The sequence below is a fragment of the Peromyscus leucopus genome, chromosome 14 (genome assembly GCF_004664715.2).
Source record: "Peromyscus leucopus breed LL Stock chromosome 14, UCI_PerLeu_2.1, whole genome shotgun sequence".
Classification (NCBI taxonomy): domain Eukaryota; kingdom Metazoa; phylum Chordata; class Mammalia; order Rodentia; family Cricetidae; genus Peromyscus; species Peromyscus leucopus.
In genome coordinates this window covers 88,001,493-88,023,712 of record NC_051075.1, presented here as the reverse complement: position 1 = coordinate 88,023,712, position 22,220 = coordinate 88,001,493, and the positions used below count along the sequence as shown (strand labels likewise).

The 22,220-nt window shown below is 38.2% G+C and overlaps 1 protein-coding gene across 1 annotated transcript in view; it reads left to right on the top strand.

Annotated features, from left to right (window-relative positions):
- Positions 1 to 21,816, top strand: part of Hmgcll1 (3-hydroxymethyl-3-methylglutaryl-CoA lyase like 1) — a 119,954-nt gene extending 98,138 nt beyond the window's left edge. The window contains exons 8-9 of the mRNA XM_028864950.2: positions 17,386 to 17,511; positions 21,089 to 21,816. Coding sequence (XP_028720783.1) covers positions 17,386 to 17,511; positions 21,089 to 21,199 — 237 coding nt within the window. The 3' untranslated portion in view covers positions 21,200 to 21,816. The remainder of the gene's footprint in view (positions 1 to 17,385; positions 17,512 to 21,088) is intronic.
- Positions 21,817 to 22,220: the final 404 nt, after the last annotated feature.

The following is a 22,220-nucleotide window of genomic DNA, read 5'->3' as shown; positions in this document are numbered from 1 at the left end:
CTTGATAAAATTTCTAGAGAGACAAGGACTGGAGGGAGGATACGGAAAAATAAAAAAGCTGTATTTGACAAACCCACAGTCAACATCATCCTAAATGGATAAAAACTCAAAGCAATCACATTAAAATCAAAAGGAGAGAGGGCTGCCCACTGTTCTCACTCCTTTTCTATGTAGTGCTTGAAGGCTTGGCTAGAGCAATAGAAAAAGAAAGGGAAACTAAAGGCATGCAAATATGGGAAGAAGTAAAATAATCACTATTTGTAGAAGATGTTACAGTGTGTGTAAGGAAGCCCAATGATTCCACCAGAAAACTAGACATAATCAACACTTTCAGCAAAGTTGCAGGACACAAAAGTAACTTTTAAAAATTAGTAGTCTTTCTGTATACTGAAGACAGATATGCTGAGAAAGAGATCATAGAAAAACTTCTACTCATAATATTCTAAAAGAATATATCTAGGAATAAACCTGGACAAGGAAGTGAAGACATCTACAATGAAAACGTTGAATATCTGAAGAAACTAGGGAAGACACCAAGAGATGGAACACCCTCCCATGCTCATAGATTGGTGGAGTTAATATTGTGAAAATGACCATTCTACTGTAAACAATGTACAGTTTCAGTGCAATCCTAGTCAAAATCCCCATGATAGTCTTCACAGACATAGAAAAAGTATTTTATAATTCATATGGAAGCACAGAAGATCCAAGACAGCTAAAGCAAACCTGAATGGACAGAATCATGCTGGAGGGATAGACAGACCAGATTTCAAGCCACATTACAGACCTGTGGTAACAAAAAAAAATCCTGATGCAAAAGCAGACCTATAGATCAATAAAACAAAATAGAAAACCCACATATGAGTGTATGTAATTAAGTACATGTCATATTTGATAAAGTGTCGCAACACATGGTTGAGGGAAGGCAGTGTCTTCAACAAATGGTGCCAGGAAAATTGGATGTGCACATGTAGGAGAGTGAAATTAGATTCATATCTATATCTATCATCTTGCACAAAAATAAACTCCAAGTGGGTCTCCATATGAAACATGAAGCTCTGAAACTGGGGAAAGAAACCATCAGCAGTGCTCTACAGGATATAGATTCTAAAAAGAACTCTGAATGGAGCTCCATTTACTCAGGAACTAAGGCCAACAATTGACAAATAAAACTATAATTGTCATAAAACTAAACTGTTTCGGTCCAGCAAAGGAAACAACCAGTTGGATGAAGTCGAAGCACACCGAGTGGGAGAGGATCTTTGCCAGCTCTGCATCTGATGGGGAATTAGTGTCTAGAACATAAAAAGAAAGAAAAGAAAACCAAAACAGAACACCACCAACAAACAGCCAACCAAACACAACCCACAAAGAATCAAGGAAACAAACAACCCATAAAAAAATGTCTCTGTACTATATCTTGAAATCTGGAATGGCAGTCTTTCCAGGACTGTTCCCTTTCCTTGGGATTGTTTGGGTACCCAGGGCTTTTATGATTCCATGGAGCAGCATTTCTGCCAAAATTTATAAAGTGGAACAGAATACGGAACCCAAACAAGACTTTTGTGTAAAAGAATTCCTGAACAATGGCCATGGGAAATACTTGTCAAAGGAAATGTGTGTGCCTTTTTGTTGGGTGTTTACTAAAGTTCACTTGGTTTTATACTCTGAAAACTAGTAATGACCATATAAGGACCACTTTCAAAAGCCTCCATCCTCAACAGTGTAAAGTGGTGTTGCTGATCACTGAGCTGATCTTAACAACTCAATACCTTGCAAATGCACAGCTGTTTGTATGAAAAGGAAATCTGGAACAAACACCCGGTGTAGTTACTGTCTGTCTGCAAAACAAACAAGAGCAACAACAGCAGCACAAACAATAGGGGTGCCAGTCACTGGCCACATTTTTGCTCGCCAATGACAAGTCATTTGTTATCTACGTAAAGAATAGCTAAGATGATAAAATTTATAATCTGTATTTTCTAACAAAAAAAAAGTTAAAATCAACTGGGAATCAGCTGGGTATGGTGACACATACTTTTAATCCCACTGGCAGGGAGACAGAGGCAGGCAGTTATCTCTGAGTTTGAGGCCAGCCTGAGCTACACTGAAAGACCCTGTCTCAAAAACAAAACAAAACAAATCAATGGAAGAGGAAAGAACAATCTTTATTAAGTTACAAGTGCCAAAAATCAAATTGTAGGCAGAAGTGTTGTGGATAGGGCTCTGTATGCTGTGAATGTGTTGCTCTGATTGGTTAATAAATAAAGTGCTGATTGGCCAGTAGCCAGGCAGGAAGTATAGGTGGGACAAGTTGAGAAGAGAATTCTGGGAAGAGTTAGGAGTCGCCAGCCAGATGCAGAGGAAGCAAGATGTGAAGGCAGAACTGAGAAAAGGTACCAAGCCACATGGCTAAACATAAATAAGAATTATGGGTTAATTTAAGTGTAAGAGCTAGTTAATAGTTAGCCTGAGCTAATGGCTGACTGGCTCTTAAACTTAAATTAACCCATAATTCTTATCTATGTTTAGCCATGTGGCTTGGTACCTTTTCTCAGTACTACATTCTCATCTTGCTTCCTCTGCGTCTGGCTGGTAACTCCTGGCTCTACCCTTCCTCTTCCCAGCATTCTTAGTTTGGTCACCCTGCCTACACTTCCTGCCTGGCTACTGGCCAATCAGTGTTTTATTAAACCAATTTGAGTAACAAATCTTTACAGGGTACAAGAGCATTATCTTGCAGTATCAAATGAATAAATAAAACTAAATAAATATGGCACTGTCAAGAATTTTTTTTTTTTACATAATCAGTGACAGATCTGAGCAGAGAGTTCTCAAAAGATAAAATAAAAATGGCTAAGAAATATCTAAAAAGGTGTTTGGTTCTACATTCTTAGCAATCAGTGAAGTACATAGTAACAGTGCTCTGATATTTCATCTCACTCTAGTCAGAATGGCTAAGATCACAAAAACTGCCAACAACAAATGGTGGTGATGATGTGGGGAAGGGGAACTGTCATTTACTGTTGGTGGTATTGAAACTATTGTAGGTGCTCTGAAAATCAGTGTGACTTCTCAAAAAGCTAAAAGTAGATATACCGTATGACCCAGCTAAACAACTCCTTGGCACATCTCCAGAAGACTCCATGTTCTATTCCACAGATAGTTGCTCAGTCATGTTCTCTGCCACTCTATTCACAGAAACTAGAGAATGAAAAAAAAAATCCTTCAATTGAATGGATATTGACCCACAGCCAAGTATTAGGAAGAGCACAGGGAACCTCACAGAAGAGGGGGAGGAAGGATTAGTTTTTCTAGGGACAAGCACCCTGATAGTTTTCCAATTCCAAGTGGTCAGCCCTAAACCCATGTATGTGTGTGCAGAAGTAAATGTACCCAGTATGTTACACAGTCACATGTGTGATATATACATATACATAACTAATATTCATAGAAGAAGGAATCATGAATCTGAGAGGCAGTGGTGTGGGAAGGGAAATGTGAGAGGCAGAGAAAGTAGGGTGGAAATCACGTAAATATAGTAATTTAATTTCTGATGTTCTCAAAAATCCCCACAGTTTGTTACAAAAATTAAAAAACCTAAAATCTGAAAGATATTGTATTTGAAAAATAAATGTAAGTATGACGCTATTGTCATTGTCTTCTTGTGAGTTTTGACTCCCTCGAAAGTTCCCTGGTGACCTATCAAAGGGAAAACTCATTTGTGGTGTGAAAGAAAGCATCATTAACTGACTTTTTTATTCTTATTGATGAAACACTTGTGAGCTGGAGCTTGAAGCTGATGCACAAATGATACTAACTTGATAAATAAATGGTTTTTTCCCCCATGAGTTCAGCTCTATCGTGTGTCTGTGTTGTAATCGCTGACACCCCGCCCCCCAATTCCAGGCACAACTGTTTTCTTATTACACTCTAAGCACGTCAAACATTTCCTCTCTGAAACGCTTGTTCTGACTTTGCTCATTTTACTAGTGACACTATTATTTCTGAGCAGTTAGCAGTTCACCTTTCTGTTATATCCAGAGATCAGCTCAAATACTTCTTCAGCTGAAAAGTAACCTTTGACAGACTCTCTGCTAGCCACTCATCTTTGTCAAATGTTTTCCAGTATCATTTTATCACCTTGTTACATAGCTCTTGTGTCATTTTATGTCAACTTGACACAAACTTAAATATAGATGGGAAGAGGGACACTTAACTGAGAAAATGCCTCCATAAGACCGGCCTATAGGCAAATCTTTGTGGCATTTTTTTTTTATTAATTGTTGATGTGGAAGGGCTAATCCCACTGTAGGCAGAGCCACCCCTGGCTGGTGGTCCTGGAAGCCATGAGGAGCAAGCCAGTAAGCAAGCAGCATTCCTTCGTGGATTCTGTTTCAGTTTCTGCCTTGACTTCCCTCAGTGATGGAGTGTGACCTCTGAGAATTGTAAGAAATAAACAATTTCCTCCCTGAGGTACTTTTGGTGGTACTATATTATGACAGCAATAGAAACCTAAGACATCTGTTTGAAGTATTTCTCCCTCACTACAATATTAGTCATATTGACAGAACATATTTTGTGTTCTATGTTTGCTACCACTGCACATGAGGTAGGAACTCAAAATGCCTATTTAGTGGTAGACTCAACATTCACCATTATCAATTATTAAGGTCTGTCTTAATCTTAAAAAGCAATAGTCACTGAGATACCTGAGACATCAATTTATTTCTGTTGATGAACTTTATATTGAACATATTGAGATAAAAATGTATATAGCAAATATTTATTGCTCAGAATAGTCTCTCTTATAGAAAGATCTTCCTTCACCACCTTAACCATGTGCCTTTGTGAGACTCTACATATGACACTCTCTTCCTCCATTCCTCTGTCATTCCCAGCTAAAAAGGCAGATGTGGTTCAGCACACTTAGGTCTTCCACATTAGTGCATTGCCTTCAGTAACTGGCATATGGGGTTCAAGATGGGTCGAAAAAAGAGTACTTTGCCAGGAGAGCACTTTTGTTATATAAAACTCTGTGACTTCTGTGTGGGCAATGTAGAAGTCATGAAACATGGAGAAAAGAGATGACTCGAGGAATAACAGAAACTAGGAAAAGGAGATAAGAGAGAAGGAGGTTCTGGTTCCCACAAGGACAGGGCCTCTACAGTTTGTGGTTTTCTTTTGCCTGGTTTGCCTTGTCCAGTTTTGATAGGAGGGCTTTTGCCTTGTCTTAGTGTATCTAGTTTTGTCCTGTTTGATTTGGTTGCTCTCTCTTGGAGACCTGTTCTTTCATGAAGGGAAATGGAGTGAGGGTGGACCTAGGGGAGAGGGCATGTGGAGAAGAGCTGGAAGGAGTTGAGGGAGGGAAAACTGTGGTATGGATCTATTGTATGAAAAAGAATGTATTTTCTTTCTTTTTTTTAGTTAAAAGGAAGTTTATTTTGGGGTAACTTATAGCCAGTAAAGGTTACAGGGTCCGGGAGAAGTTAGGTGCAGTTCAGTGGGGTTCTCTGGAGACTCTGACTCGGTCTGCCATCCAGCATGAAGAATCTATTTTCAATTTAAAGAAAAAAAAAAATCCATGAAATTTTATCTCATTATACCCAGTCAAATACAGGATATACTGTTGTTTCAAGAAAGGAACTGGAATCATGCTCAGCCAGTTCAAAATCCACATCAGGTATTTTAAATCTTAGAGCTTTACAGAAGCCACCACCCACAGTACTGGTGGAGACAATACTTAGGCTTCTTCATTCTATAAAAGCCTTCTTTTGACTAATTTCAGAAGGACCCAAGCTGACCTGAGAACCTGTGGGAATGTAGCTTGCTGAGGTCGGTCAGTTCCTCTGAAATAGAGAAAAGAATGAACAAGGAAGAACTCTTGGGGCCAATTGGGCCTGTTCTTTGGGAGTTTGAAGTACAGAAAGCATTGTTCCTGTTCATCTCTAATACTGAGACACTTAGCTTGTATTCTTGCCCAGATAAAAATTAGCCTGGTTTTGTCCATTTAGGGTATTTTTCTGTATACTCCAGATGTGATTTTTCTTTTTGTGAAACTGATCAAGTCAATATGGCAAATACGAAGGGGTAGCTATATGTTACTGAGACCTAAAGGTTTGTGTCTGCTTCTGTCTTCATTATTAACTAAAGGAATCTTGGATTTTAATTCTTTAAAGGGATTAAAGTTACATAAATTTTTAAAAAATGTTAGACATTGCCTTGAAGCTTTTTAAATGTAGAGGTATTTGGTAGCCTTGACAAAAAACCACATGGACTTTGCTGTCTCAAGTCACAATCTTTAGCAAGGTTTTTTTTTAAAGTATGGTTTTAATAACTTTATTCTTTATTATTATTATTTCTTTAACTTTTTTGAGATTATAATATAATTACATCATTTCTTCCCTCCAAACCTTCCTGTGTATGTCTTCCCACTCTCATTCAGATTCATGTCCTTTGTCATTAATTGCTTTATATACATATATATGTATATGCATGTATATTTCTAAATACATGTAAGAATGATCTGCTCAGTTGTCTAATGTTACTTGTATGCAGATAACTTAATTTTGTCTTTCAGCATTGGATGTTGTGGTTGTATACCATCTAGAGTTTTGTATTTGTGGAGCCTTTGCCTGAAGCCACTATGTCTTTGTTTAGTTATTGGTCCACTGTATTTTCAGGTTTGAGGAAGAGATACACCAGAGTAATTCTGTTGTCCCAAGTTTTAACAGCAGAAGCTTTTAATGTTTGAATTTTATTTGACATTGTATTTCATGACTTAATTACTAAATTAGGTGTTCCTGGGTGTGCCAGTTGGTTTTTGTCAACTTGATAAATTCAAGAGTTGTCTGGGAAGAAGATCTCCCATTGAGAAAATGTCTCCATCAAATTGTCTGTGGGTATTTTTGATTAATGATTGATGTGGGAGAGCTCAGCTCATTGTGGAAAGTGCCACCCCCAGGCAAGTATCCTGTGTTGTATGATAAATCAGGCTGAGCACGACATGAGGAACAAGCAAGCCACATTCCTCTTTGGCTCTGCTTCACTTCCTTCCTCAGGTTCCTGCCTTGAGTTCATGCCTCAGCTTCCCTCAGTGGACTGTGAAAGGGGATATGTCAGTCAAACAAACCATTTCCTCCCAAGTTGGTCATGGTATTTATCACAGCAATAGAGAAGTAACTAACTGAGCAAACTAAGGTCAGTATTTGCAGAAAGTCTGCTTTCAAAGTTGATGACCTCATTCATGATGGAAGTAATTCTTTCTATAAGATTTAGATTTTCTTGGCATTTCAGCAATGGAGAGGTCAGTATTTCAGTACTAACATCTGAGAAGAATTAGGTGGCCAGAGTGATACTTTACAATCAACCAAAATTTGCATTTTCCTCTGTATTCTTATTATACAGAATATTTTCTTCACCACATAAGCATCTTAAAATATGTGGCTAAAAGTCTTCATCTATATCTCAGTCTTTTCTAAGAAAATATGCACAATTGTCTCACACATTGATTATATCATGTTTTCTGCATATGTGATTTTGGTCACAACCCACTTTATTTCCTGTATAATTAATTGTAGTTTATATCTACTTTTATTTTTCTAAGGAGTGAAGTTCTTGCCATTGTTCTCAGAAACAGTGCTTGCCTGTAGTTCTTACATGAGAGATCTCAAAAATGGATTATTTCTTTGCCTCTGTTCCAGATCTGAGGTAGAACATGACAGCTCCAGCTGAAGATGATCAACTTTAGTCCACATCTCTCTCTCTCTCTCTCTCTCTCTCTCTCTCTCTCTCTCACACACACACACACACACACACACACACAGCAGTTTCCAAAACACCATTTTGATGAAAATGTGTGTCTAAGAAAATATGGTTCATGGGGGAAAAGACAGGTGATGAATAAATAAAATAAAAATTAATATAATTTTTTTCTATCCTCAAATATGTGATGCTGTCTGGTGAATTGGATCAACCCCAGTTGCTCCATGTGCAGACACACTTGCCCTTGGGAGTGTGTATATATTGTATTTCTATAATTACTTCATCAGTTATACTTTAAATATTTTTCAAGACAACTCGTTCTAGTCTAGGTATCGTGGCATTTAGCGAGGCGCAGAAGAGTGCCGTTCAAGCTGATGTATTGCTTGCCGCTTTGACTGACTTCTTCCGGGCAGCTGCCCTGCATAACCTCCCCACCCTCTCCGGTTTGTCAATACGGGTAGCACTGTTTACCCTTGATCCCAAACCCTGCATTTCCAGTTCTTTCCTCCTTTAATCAATTCCTGTCTTTGTTGCTCCGTCCTTTGCTTATGTTTATTGGCATCGGCTTTAACGTCAGTGTTAGGGGCCTCACTTCAGCATCTGCTTCAGAACTGGGAGTTATTTACCTCTTACCAGAAACAGTCCAGAAAGAAGGCCTGTTCTGAATCAGCTCGTAGATGAAATCCATGTGAACTCTGTGACTTCCTAGAGGAGCTCAACTCACTTAACATCAGTTAATCAGCTGATCAGTTGAACGGGGATGGGGGTGTGGGGTGGGGGGTTGGAGTTTGGCTATTACCTGATTGTAAAACCCTGTGATTTTTTTTTTTTTAAGATTATTATAAAAGCATGCAGCAGTCTCCGCCACTGTGGGAGCTATTTACAGTTACGCAGATCTGTCCTCTTTCCTTGCACTTCATTATGCCACTCACGCCACCCCCAGCTTAATGCAAACTTAACTGAGTATTGTGAGAGGAAAACTCGGATGAGAGCTAGTGTCAGAGAGGCAGAAGGTGACGATCAAATCTTTTCTGTGCTTTGAGTGTGTAAACTCAAGTATTATGTTTTGGACAAGGTTGGTCACTTATTTTTCTCAGAAGATCCAGCATCTCGTTCCTTTACCCTAGTTCTGAAATTTTATCTGTCTGCCCCACAGTACCTCAAAGAATAGTTTTCTCTTTTAATTTACCTCCTCATCTTCCTGTTCATCCTATGGCCACTAGTCATAAGAACTCTTGTTATCTTTTTTTTTCTATGTATAGCACCATTCTTTACTTTTAATTAGATCTGCTCTATGGCTTCTAACTTAAATGCTGTCTATACTCTTTCTTCCTTCCATTCAGAGATGGCTTCTTCTATGACTCGCATGCATAACATTCGCTCTACTGGTAGCCATACCATATAGATTTTTATTTAATTTTCAAATGCTTTTATTCATTCTATGCGAATTTCATACGGTTTATTTATTTTTATCACATTCTTTCCCATTTCCTAAACCATCATCCCCTGTCTCTAGTCCCTGGCCAACCAACTTGAGGTTCACCTAAGCTTAGATCCTGCTTTCGATAAACCCAGCATCGCTATTGAAGGAAACTGACTTTCCCTCTTCTGGCAGCTATCAATCACGAACAGCCTCGAGACTCGGGATGGGACTTCCTGCCAGCCTGGCCTTCCCCTCCTTGCTGGGACCTTTGCCTGTTTTGTGCCTGCAGCCACTGTCTCTTTGTGTTCCTATGTGCGCCTGCCCTGTCGTGTCTGCCCCTTAAAGTGCTATACCACGCGTGGATCTTCGGATCCTCCTGACTCTTCTTCCACGTAGCTGAGAGCTAGATGCTGGGCTGTGTGACCAACACATTCCTCAACACAGACTTCCTCGTTTTACAGTTAGGGGAACAGGGAGGTGAAGTAGCCATACAAGATGTCCACAAGTGACAGTGGTTTCCAAAGAGAAGTTTGAATTCTTTCTATTTTATTATTTATTTATTTATTTATTTATTTATTTATTTATTTATTTATTTATTTATTCTTTTTAATTTTGGACAGTTTCACACATGCATGCCAGGCATTGTGGGTATATTCATCCCGTCCCCCTCTCTTACCTTTCCTGCTCCTATGATCTCCTTCTTCCCGACTGCTCCTCCCCCGACTTTCACCTTTCTGCATGTTCATCCACCTTCTTTTCTGTGATGTTTCCTGGGCCTGGAAGAGGGGGATTTTTATAGGAGGTGTTATTTTCAGGGCTGAGCATTCCATAGTTGTGTTTCTCAGTATCTTGACTGGTTATGAGTCTCTGTATTAACTGTTACCCACTGTAAAGGTTTGGTCTTCTTAAACTAATTGATAAAACACTAGGCTGTGTGGTTTTCATCTGCCGACAGCTCTGCCCTCTTCTGCCATCATGATGGCCTTCTTTGTTTCAGAGCTTGTCAATGGCGGAAAACAGTGCATGCTACTGTCACCTTTCTTAATGATCTGTAGTACTTCTTATTGGATTGTAAATGTTTAGGGAGTTTTTTCTATTCTGGGTTGTAATGTTCTCTTCCCATAACTCATCCTTCTTTTTGGTCTGCCGCTCCCCACCCCACAGATGAGTTTTCACCAAGACAAAGACTCAAATCTCTGCCCTTCTTATCCTATACAAATTCTTTAGAGAGCTCTGAAATGGAATGGTAAAATAAATTCAAAGTTTTAATTGATCTAACAGTGGCCTGAGAGATAGCTCAGTAGTTAAGAGCATTAACTCAGAATTTGGTTCCCAGCACTCACAGGGCATCTCACAGTCACCTGTAACTCCAGCTCTAGGGACCCTGATGCCCTCTTCTAGTATCTGTGCGCAACAGCACTCATATTCACACACACACACACACACACACACACACACACACACTCACACTCACGCACAAGTAGAATAAATATTATGGGATAATCTATGCAGAAGTGAAAAGTGGGGAAATGAAAGTACAAAGAAGAAATTAAAAGCAAGCTGTTCTGAGGTCTGTGCATTGTCACAGAGTTATTAGAAGGTAATTATAATTGAAGAAGGGTATTGTTGGTATTATAGGGTATTATTCTTTATTTTTTATTTACCTTTTAAATTTTGTCAATTTCACACATGTATAGAGTCATTCACAAATAACTTAGAAGTCAAAATCTTAAGTCACCATCCTCGACAAAATACAAACATAAAAATAGCCAATTAACAAAAGAGCCGTTATCAAAAAGGAGGAAACAAGGAATGTAGGAAATGGAAAGAAACGAGCCAAACAGCAGAGTGTAGCTAGGAGCTTAGTAACTGTTCCTGAGCTGGATATTCTTATATCATGCTATAGATCAAAATGAATAATGGTGCAAACAATGCTTGCTTCTCCTACTCTTACGTTCCTTGTATGTGGATGCCTGTTCTCACATGATCATTTGGGACCCCAGGTGTTTTCTTGCTGGTGGTTCACCATTTCTGAGGGTCTCAATGGCATTTGCATTTGATTATTTGAAAGGAAAAAACTACATAGTTTCTGAAAAAAAAAAAAAGGAACTTGTTTGAGAAAGGGCATGTATGACGTTGCTCACATGCTACCGCTTAAGCACAGTCTCATGCATTTAAGTACAACAGCAATTTGCTAATGTGTAGCTGGATCCTGGAAGAAGATGAAACAGAGTTTAGGTGAAGAGCTACAGTGATCTGTAATTCTTACACAGTCAGGTCAAAAGATTATGGGTATCCAGACTTTTTTATGCGTTAACTTTCATTTGGGGATTTGAAATAATACATATTTTTAGTGTTCATAAGGGAAAACGATAAGTTTTTTGGCATAGAGCATAGAAATCCTCAATTGAACTAGAACCTCATACTATTTTTGACACTTAAATGTTCTTATTTCAGGAAATAGTGTACAAGTCAGGAAGTAGCATTTGCTAACATCTCAGTGTTGACATGTGAGATTTTTTTTTATGTCAATTCTGTCTCTTGCTACTGAAGTATGTTGTAGCAACCTGAATGTTAGCCATCATTTAAGAATTAGAGATATGGAAGCTTAGATATTGCCTTATATTTATCTATTAACTGAAACCAGTGCTCATTAAATTCTGTTGTGTTTAAGGGACATTGGTATAGATACTTTGTGTTAACTATGTTAGTTAGAAACCACGGCTGGCCGATAAAGAACAAAGAGACAGAACTAACATTCACTCAAGAAGTAAAGTAGATAAGGCTTATGCAGTAGGGGGAGCAAGCATTGGATGGGGGTTGAATATGACTCAAGTGTAGCAGGAATCTTAAAGGTTCTTATTAATAAAATCAAACCCAAAGCCAGGTATTGGGGTCCATGCTGGTAGATCAGAGAGACAGAACAAGCCACAGCTATCTCACCTCGACGGATCTCAGCTGTCTTTTCTCTCAGACTGGAGCCTCTGAGTCCTCATCCGGAATGGGTCTCAGCTGAATTACTGCTCAAACGCCTGAATGCTTAACCAGCCAAAATCTTAACCAGCCAAATGCTTAACCAGCCAAATGCTTCTAGTTCTGGTCCTCACGCCTTATATATCTTTTTGCTTTCTACACCACTCCTGGGATTAAAGCTGGCTTTCTGGATTAAAGGCGTGTCACCATGCTTGGCTATTTCCAATGTGGCCTTGAACTCACAGAGATCCAGAGGGATTTCTATCTCTGGAATGCTAGGATTAAAGGTGTGAGTGTCACCATTTTCTAGCCTTTGTATTTAGTGGCTGTCTGTTCTCTGACCCCAGATAAATTTATTAGAGTACACAATATTTTGGGGAACACAATACCACTACACTCAAGTGCATTAGTACATGTCTGAAGACATTGCCGTGAAGCTCACTGCAGTGTACAATCCATATACACAAATTTAAAAGGAGAAAAACGGGTAACACTGACAACAATCATATACAGAATTGAACCCAGTAAGTGGCTGGGATAGAGCAGGATACTTCTGTGATTGTTGTACCGCCAGCAGAAGAGAGTTGTGAACAGAGTAAACATTCGCCAATAAAGCCCATTTGCTCTAAGCACTTGTGATATATAATTACTCTAGAGGACTAGATACAGTTTGGAAATGCAAATTGACACCGAATATCTTGTTGTTTTATCTTTTATCTCCTCAAAAATCAATCAAACCCTTAAATATCCTATGAAACTGTGCTGTGATAGTTTCTATTACATAAATTATTAACTATTTTCTCCATGTTATATATTTAACACAAGAACTGATTTCTACTGTTACAAGAAATAGTAGAAAGAATGCCCAGCCTTGAACATAAATCTGTGTCAACGTTTTCTGAGATTTTCTTGGGCTGTCCTCCTAGAAATACAAGCAGTAGGGCAAGCGTATTTTTCCTGGACCGTCTTGATGACGTTGCTAAGGAGAAGGAAGTCTCACAAGAAAAGGGAGGCTTTCTTACCTGTCAGCACTCCTTCCTCGGCTCACCCCACATCCCAGACCAATGTTTCAGGTCCAGAAAGATGGGGTAAAGTGTTTGTCGGGATCTGCCACTTAGTTCATGTTAAATATGAACTAGTACTATCAGCCCCAGTGTACAACTGGCCCTTCCTTAGTTGATCTCATATCAAACGTGTGAAGTGGTACATATCACTTGCCTTCTGTGAGCCTCAAGTTTTCTCACCCATCAAATGGACATGTAGTATTAGTTACTTCACACTGGTGTTGTGGAGCTTTTTCCATTGTGAAGCTGACAATCCCTGTGAAAAATAAGCTTTCATAAATATTTGTTAACACCGTTGCTATTTTCTCAGTCTTATCGAAATGAAAATTTCCTTGTTATACATTTTTTCCGCCTAATCACACTTCTTTAATTTCTATTTCAATATGACTATACCACGTGAAGGTATGATATAACCTGACTCATTTCTAAAGCAAAAGAGGAAGGAGTTTAAGAAATTCTATTTCAAAGACGAGGTCTGTTATATGAAAGCTTTAGTAATGACCGTATTCATTTCTGAATGCAGATACATACATGCATGAATAGACATAGAATGGCTGATACACTGGTTTTGACACATCATTAGCGTCCAAAACAGGCAGCATTATTCATGGGTGTCAACTGTTCGTCACCTGTGGTTCTCATAGCATGATATCATCTTCACAATATATTTACATGGCAAGTGGGAGTCCTCTGGGGTACCATAGTTCAACATGGAGTAGCAATTTAAGTTTTCGGTTGAGAAGCATTTCTTGGCAAGATCTGGGCTTACAGAAAAGGGTACTGTGATCCATTAGTGATGCCTGGCTTAGTAAATAGAAATAATAATACTGGTGACTGCAGTCCTTCACTAGACAGAACACTGGCTATGATGAGGAGTCAAATTTACCAGAAAATGATGGTAACTTTTTTAATTTAAAATTTTTGATGTGTGTATGTGTATGTATGTTACATCTGTGTCCCCTGAGGCCAGAAAAAGGTGTCAGATTCATTAGGGATGGAGTTACAGGCAGCTGTGAGCCAACCAACATGGATCCTGGGTCCAAACTCATGTGCTCTGGAAGAGGACCTTCACCACTGAGCCATCTCTCCTGGCCCAATGAGTACAATTTTGTTATTTTATCCTGTATGGACATTTACCCCTGAGTAATTTTAATTCCAAAGGGAATAATTTTAAATATCCGAACTGCTACTTTAAATCTAACATCTTTGCAGATTTTTAAAGAAAGTTCTTAGAGAGTAAAATAATAGATGATTTTTTAAAAAATTAACATTGCCAAATGTTAAGTGTTCCTGAGACTTTAGTAACTTCAATACCTAAAGCTTAGACTGCATGGGATATTTTGAAAACAGGATAGGGCGCTTTTTAAATTTTTCAAAAGGATTTGTTTATTTCCATTATGTAAACACACTTATTTATTGATTGGGGATTATTTCTAAGCAGCATGTCAAAATAACCTTTATTTACTTGGCATGTCTGCAGAATGTGAGTGTTGTGTAAAATTAGCATGCCTCAGAATTCACCTACTGTTGTAGAAAAGACCCAATATGCTTATAATATATCTATGTCTAATTTATTACTTTCTAGAGATGGCAATTAATACCAATTTTACACAGATGTACAGAGCTCAAGCAGGTGGAAATCACCACTGAAGTCAAGGGGTTGATTTATTGATTAGTAAGAGAGAGAGAGAGTAAATGAGGGGCTGTAAGGACATTTCAACTGAGTGTTCCTGTTGTTTGCTTTGCTTTATTTTGTGTTTGAGGCCTGGCATGTTGTTTGATTATGGTAAGTTACTTCTTGGCACTCAGGACACAAAACTTCATAATTTTTGTTTCTAATGCTAAGTTCCATGATTGCTGGGAGTTTATGTTTAGTTACTGGAATCATAGTTTTGGTTACTAAATATTTCAAGTCAAAGGAAGAAGTAACCAAGCACACAAAGGATATTTTAACTGTGGCTTCATGCATCCTGCAGTCTTGTTGTTCTTATATTTATTTTAAATGTATGAAAGTTGTTCACTTGATGGATTGTTTTACATATTAGCTGTCCTCTCTGACTGAGACCCAGTGGGTTGTGAACACTGGATGTGAACCTGGGGATTCTAAGGTTACACTGCCACCATGTGGCTGTTCATCTCAAGATGGACATTGCTTCTGAGATAAATAAAAAGGCAAATGCTTTGTTTTTATTGTAGTTTCACAAAAGCTTGTGGTGTGTAATTCACACACAACCTAAACACACACACACACACACACACACACACACGCACGCACGCACGCACGCACGCACGCACGCACGCATGTCCTTGTACATACCCGCCCATTAAGCACTTCTCCTAAGCCAAGCTTGTGTTTAATGAGAGACAGGACATCCTCTAATGCTGATAATCTCTCTGAAGTAAATATAGGTGGTCTGTGCATTGTTTTCAAATATATATAATGATAAGATTTTAGTTATGAACTCTAAACACATTCCCTCTTTATAATAAACACTTAATTAAAATAAATAATGCTTCTTAGTCTGTTTTCTGCTTGTCTACATGTTTGGTATCACCACTTCCAAATTTTGACTAGGAATATCTGCAATAACTTTTTTAGAAGTAAAAGAATGTAATTTATTTCTTGTTTCCATTTTTAACAGGTGCATAAAATTGATACTTATGGGGTACCATATAATGTTTTTTATGTGTATACAAATTGTTTAACTAATTTGGGCGGGAGGGCTATCTACTAGTACTTTTCATTTATTTATTAAGAATTTTTTATTTATTTACATACCAATCACAGATCCCCTCTCTTCCCTCTTCCTGCCTCTCCCAACCTTCTCCCCCAACCCACCCCCAAGTCCCTCCTCTTTAAAGGTAAGACCTCCCGTGGGGAGTCAGCAGAGCCTGGTACATTCAGTTGATGTGGGTCCAAGCCCTCCCCCTGCATCGAGGCTGTGCAAGGTGTCCCCCATAGCTAGTCTCCAAAAGGCCAGCTCACGCACCACTGGCCAATAGTACTTTTTAAGGGACCATAGATAATTCTAATGGGTACTCAGTAGTGAGGACTATTGGAACTTCTGTCTCTTTGGATGTTGTGTTAAATTCCACTAAATAGATTAGCTGCCAAGTATAAAGAGCAAAGAATTGATTAAATATTTATGTAGCCCCTCGATTATTGAGTTGACAGCTTTCCCAGATGAATGGCACACCCAACTCCCTTTTTATATTATCAACAGCCGATACCCAGGACTTTTCTTGATATCATTGTGCTTTTATCTTCCATGGTCTCAGCAAAGAAGCTCTTTGTCCTCTGCATCCCCAAGTCCAAACACTCAATCTATACTAATGTTCAGCTTCCAGAGGCTGTGGATAGAGGCAGAGTGTGTGTTCTCTGGGGATAGAATTCTCCATCAGACCAGGCACTTGCACAAATTTTCTGAACCTGTTCTACCTGAGGTTCCTCCCTGTGATGTGGGAGTAGTATGAGAGAATCTTTGTGTGGGTTTTGGTGTGAGAGTTGTGAGCCATGCACACAAAACATTTAAAACTGACGTGTATCAGTTAGGGTGGGCTCAGTGACTGTGAACTGCTGTAGTTAGAGAGGAACACCTTGCCTCTTAAATACCTTTTGCTTCCAGAGGAACAGAGTTGTGTGTGCAAAATAGTGTTGGGTAAATTGGATAGATAAATTGAGCCCACACAGCCCACTGCAGATGTTAGCCTCACCCCTCACTACCATACACAAGTTCCGGTCTTCTGAGACTTTGATTTTGAGCAGTAGTATTGCAAATGCTTTGTGTTATTCCTGCAATGTTTTAAAGAAATTAGAGAATATCCAAAACCAGAAATGAATTAACCTTACTTCAAGCTCTGTCTCCACCAGCTGTGCTGTTAGAGGGAACAAACAGACAAAACCCTACCTTTTAAATTTTGGTATAAGACTGGCCCAGCTGCAAAGGTCTTTTTAGCAGAGTGTTTGTTGGTCTAGGAGATGAACTTAGTCAGAAAAGGAACTGATTCCCCAGGGACTATTCTAGCATCAAGTGAACATCGACTATGTTAAGGTAACAGGTTCAAAGTTTGCTTGCTGGTTCTTCATGACAGGCTAAATGGAAGTGGATGATTCATATTCCGCACGTGCACATGCCTTAGGTGTTGTGGTTTATTTTTCAGATGGGAGTTAATGTGGTGGACTCTGCTGTATCCGGATTAGGTGGCTGTCCTTATGCAAAAGGTGCTTCTGGGAATGTAGCCACCGAGGATTTGATATATATGCTTAATGGCATGGGGCTCAATACAGTAAGTTCTTTTCACCATTTTTTTTAATATCCGTGCTTTCTTTTCAGGTTCAGACAGGAATACTTCCTCAAAGCTGAAAAGCAACTGAGGTCAAACTTTTACCTCATTGCTATTTGCTGGAATGTACAGAAGGAAAATATAGTGAATGGGTTTCAGAGACTTTGTAGGTGCTTATTGCTAGAGCTCAGTCACCAATAGCGTCCTCATTCCGTTATAAAGTTTTATGGACTCCAAAATAATTTTCCATCTATTATCTGCTTTGCCTTTGCACACTTACTGTGTGAGAGCTCCTGTCTTTGTGATTACAATGCTCTGTAGTTTTGCTTTTGGCTCCTCAGAGAAGCCGAGATCCTCAGTCAGGCTGGCATTATTATGTTAGCCTGGGGCTCCTGACACTTTGCAAATGGCCAGTGGAAGGGCAAAGTTTAACTGAACGTGAGATGTAAGACACAGGTGGCAAGAATAGCCTCTTTCTAGGTACCTAAAATGGTACGTCTTATGAGCTAACTCTGCTGAAGCCAATTCTGAGCTTTCTTTCTTTTCTTTAGTAACAAAATCTGTCAGCACAGTGAAGATTCTGTTTTATGGAAAACCATGAAAGGCAAGAAGACTATTCTGAGATTATTGCACAGCCAACCCATAAAAGCATCAGTTAGCTTACAACATAACTCCCCCCTTCTTCCTCTCCAGTCTCACCGTAATTACACCAATTCTCCCGTGGCATCCAGCTCACCTGTTACTCTGTTCTGTTCTTCACTGCTTCCCTTTATTTATGCTTTCATGTAATTCTGAGCGGTTTTTTACCTCATGCCTTATTTCATCTAGACAGTGAGGTACCGCCAACTGGTCCATTCCTAGCATCACTCTGTCTATACCAGGCAAAGCTATAAGGACCTTGTTGCTTCCCTGGAATTTTGTGTTTTTATTTGTTCATGCCCCAAAAGTTGTATCATGATATTGTTTATTCTTCTAGCTTCCTGGACAGTCAAAATGCAGTCATTATAGCTTATTCTTACTCAGTGTCTGTAACATACAGATGCTCAATAAATATTCATTGAGAGTTTACCTGGCACCAAAGACTAACAGCTGTTGTCTATAAAACACAAAATCTATTATTATCTTCTCTGTAGGAAAATACTGGTTTGCTTACACAGTGACCTAATCATTGTTTTAGAAGACAGTGACTGAAAATGAAGAAAAATGAATCCTTTCTTAGAACTTAAATGAATGAATTAAGTTTAATTAACAACCAGTGTTAAATGTTTCCTGTAACTTTAGGTTTCAATGCCAAATTCCAGAAAATCAAATCTCACCCTTAGGTTGAGGAGGATTTTAACACTAAGGAACACTACAGTCACTACAAACCACAGTACCAGTTACTTACCAAGAGCAATAGTAATAATCATAGAACCATAGCTCTTTGTAGAGTGTTCATCCCCTGCACTAATTGTGGTTCCAGACTTGCATTTGAGTTCATCACTACCACAAGATTTTTTTCTGTACTGCAAGGATGCACATACTATGCTTCTGCTTCAGCAACTTCCAGTGAGCTTGTATTTCCTCCAAAACAAGGTTTACTGTGTAACACACTCTGGCCTGTTGGCACCTTCTCCATCATAAATGCTCTCTGGGACAAGTTTGATCATTGCTACTCACATGCCCTGTGGCTCTTCTCATCCTCCACAAACTGTGCTGTTTCTTTTAGGCCTTTTGTGTTGATGTTCTTTGCCCACAGTGTCCCTTGTGGCTTCTTCCTCCCGTCACCACACGCACCATGATTATACCTTCACAGCCTCTTCCCTGGCACATTCTTTCTACTCTTTCCTCATGAGTTGCTTGGTCCTTTTAGTTAGGTGGACATATCTCTCTCCATGCACTTAAGTATAGTACAGAAATTTATATTTATGAGTCTCTAATTGTCCATATACACATAAGCTTCATGAGGACAAAATAATATGCAACCTATGTGAAACCTCACGATATATCATATTACTTTCTAGACATCTGATAAATGATTTAAGATTAAATATAGTATTTTTTATATTCACATCAGCTAATTAGGTGAAATTATAGAGAAAGATCAAAACAAAATTCTTTCTTGAGATAATATTAGCATATCCTATGCATAAATTGTTAGAAATGAAATTCTTACAAAGTTTAGAAGAACATTAAAGACTGAAATATTCCATCAAACCCTTGGTGGATTTAATTCGGAAATGTAAGACATATGAAACTATTTAGATATCATTGTATTAAGAATTTAAATTAAAATGTAGACTCAGATGTTCCATGACAAAAACAAATTTCTCAAATAAAAAAGAATGCTGCTACCCTGAAACCATGTTCATAATGTAAAAGAAAATAAAAACTGTTTAAAAGAATCATTTTACATAACATTTTCTTGACCATTATTAAAAAGAGAAATAAAAAAGAGTGTTCTGAAACATCCCTAGAAAGAAAAATTAAAATGAACATGTTATGAAAAGCTTTGTGAATTTTCATTCTTGTCCATTTTAGGAGGAAATCAGATTTCCATACATACTAAAAATAGCTACTAGCAGTTTACTGGCAAAGATTAATTTTAATTGTCAGTTATCACTGTTTCTAGTTCATGTTGAAGAAGGATGTAAAAGCATGTGAGATGCTACATGAAGGCAAATGTACAGTGGACATTCTCATATATGTGTCCTTCCCACAACAAAAGCACTGGGTAAAATACTGTTGTTACTAAGGCCCACAGATGAGGACTATGCCTGAACTTGGCCTTCACACCATCTGTGCTCTGTCAGTCAGGGATTTTCCCAAACCTCGGCTGCTTTTATTTATCCTTTCAGATAAATGTTAGGCACAGAAGGTGCCATTATATAAAAAATTGTATACAAAATACTGCTAATTTTCTCTGACTTACAGATCTCCATTTCACGTCATGTCACAATTCTGATGCTGTATATTGTTTAAAAAAAAGAAAGAAAGAAAAAAGAGAATAAAAAGAGAATAAAAGCAATCATCTTTCCTAAAATCCATATAAATGTATCCAGTTTGTTTCTTTATATATAATAAAGACATTATTTTCCCAATTAAGTATCTAAGTATAAACATCTCCAATCCATTATTGTTTTATTTCCTCTTTCCTGATACTTTATGGACTGTTTTCAAATTCTACCATTGTCCTTCTTAAACATTAGAGATATTTGTGAATTATACTGTTATTTGGAGGAGTCTCCTCCATATTATGTTTTAATAAAGTGTAGAAATCTAAAACACTGCCTAAATACTTTATGGAAATAAATGTTGAGCCTGAATTGATAATGATCAAAACAATATAAGGTATAGTTTTTGTCCTGGTGTCTAAGGAACAGTAATGACGGTAGGCTGATGTAGACACCACAGTCTATTTCCACAATATCTAGTTCACTTCTGAATTGCACAAGGAAATGCTGTTGTGATTTTTTAAAAATACTTCATAATTTTAAACAGCTAAGCACCTACTAGTGAGTAAAAATGAATTTGCTTTATCATTTTTCTTTTTTACCCTAATTCCCCATCTCATTCAGTGTCTTTTTCTTTTCCTTGCCAGGGTGTGAATCTCTACAAAGTGATGGAAGCTGGTGACTTTATTTGCAAGGCAGTGAATAAAACCACAAACTCTAAAGTTGCACAAGCCACCTTCAAAGCTCAACTTGAATGAACTTATGGTTTAAGAGTTAAAAGATCCATTTCTGTTCCAATTCGTTGCAGAATCATTAATGCCAACTCATTCTGAAGTGGAAGTTAATTTAAAAAAAAGGGAACTGGGAAAGAAGAGATGCTATGAAAGATTATCACTGGGTAGACCATGAAGTAGATGGAAGGCAATACCAGCCTTCGGTTGAATTGCAAGCTGGGAATTAACACTGGCGGATGTCCTTCTGGATGTGGACAGAGCCTGTTCATTTGCTCTTACAGAAAGCATTTAGTTTTTACCTTAGTAGATGTGAAAATTGACTTCAGATTTCTCTAAGTATCCAGTACTGTGTTAATACTTCATCAAGCCTCCTTACCACAGGGTACATATTGTTAGTAGTTTACGAGCTTTGACACAATGCAGAGTGTGTGGCCCTGATGTTGTGTTTTCTGCCTCTGGATCCCGACTTTCCATTTGCCAAGTTTGTTAAGTTATGGACCAAGAGCCAAATTTTCGCCTGACCCTACATAATGTTTAGCAATAGAACTTTTATATTTCAAGTACGGCTCACATCTGTTAACTATTTCAATGACTTTACTGTGCTCCAAGATGCTGTGGTCAATGGCCAGATGCCATATCCTGAAAACACATCATACCTCCCATGTTTGTTCCATGCGTCCAGTTTGCTGCGTTTTATAATTACATCAACTGTAGAAAAAAAAATCCACAGTAGTATTTAAATATAGAGAAACTATAAGGTATAGTTTTTGTCCTGGTGTCTAAGGAACAGTAATGACGGTAGGCTGATGTAGACACCACAGTCTATTTCTAAAATATCTAGTTCACTTCTGAATTGCACAAGGAAATGCTGTTGTGATTTTTTAAAAATGTGAATATAATTTCTAACTGGTGAAAATTCTGTTTCCATTGACTTTCTGTACCCTAGATCTGTTTATTTAAGTTTGACTTTAGGATGTTTATTTTAAAGTTGAAGTGGTAGAAATACTATCTGTTGTGCCAAAAAAATTTTGTCAGGGATAACAAA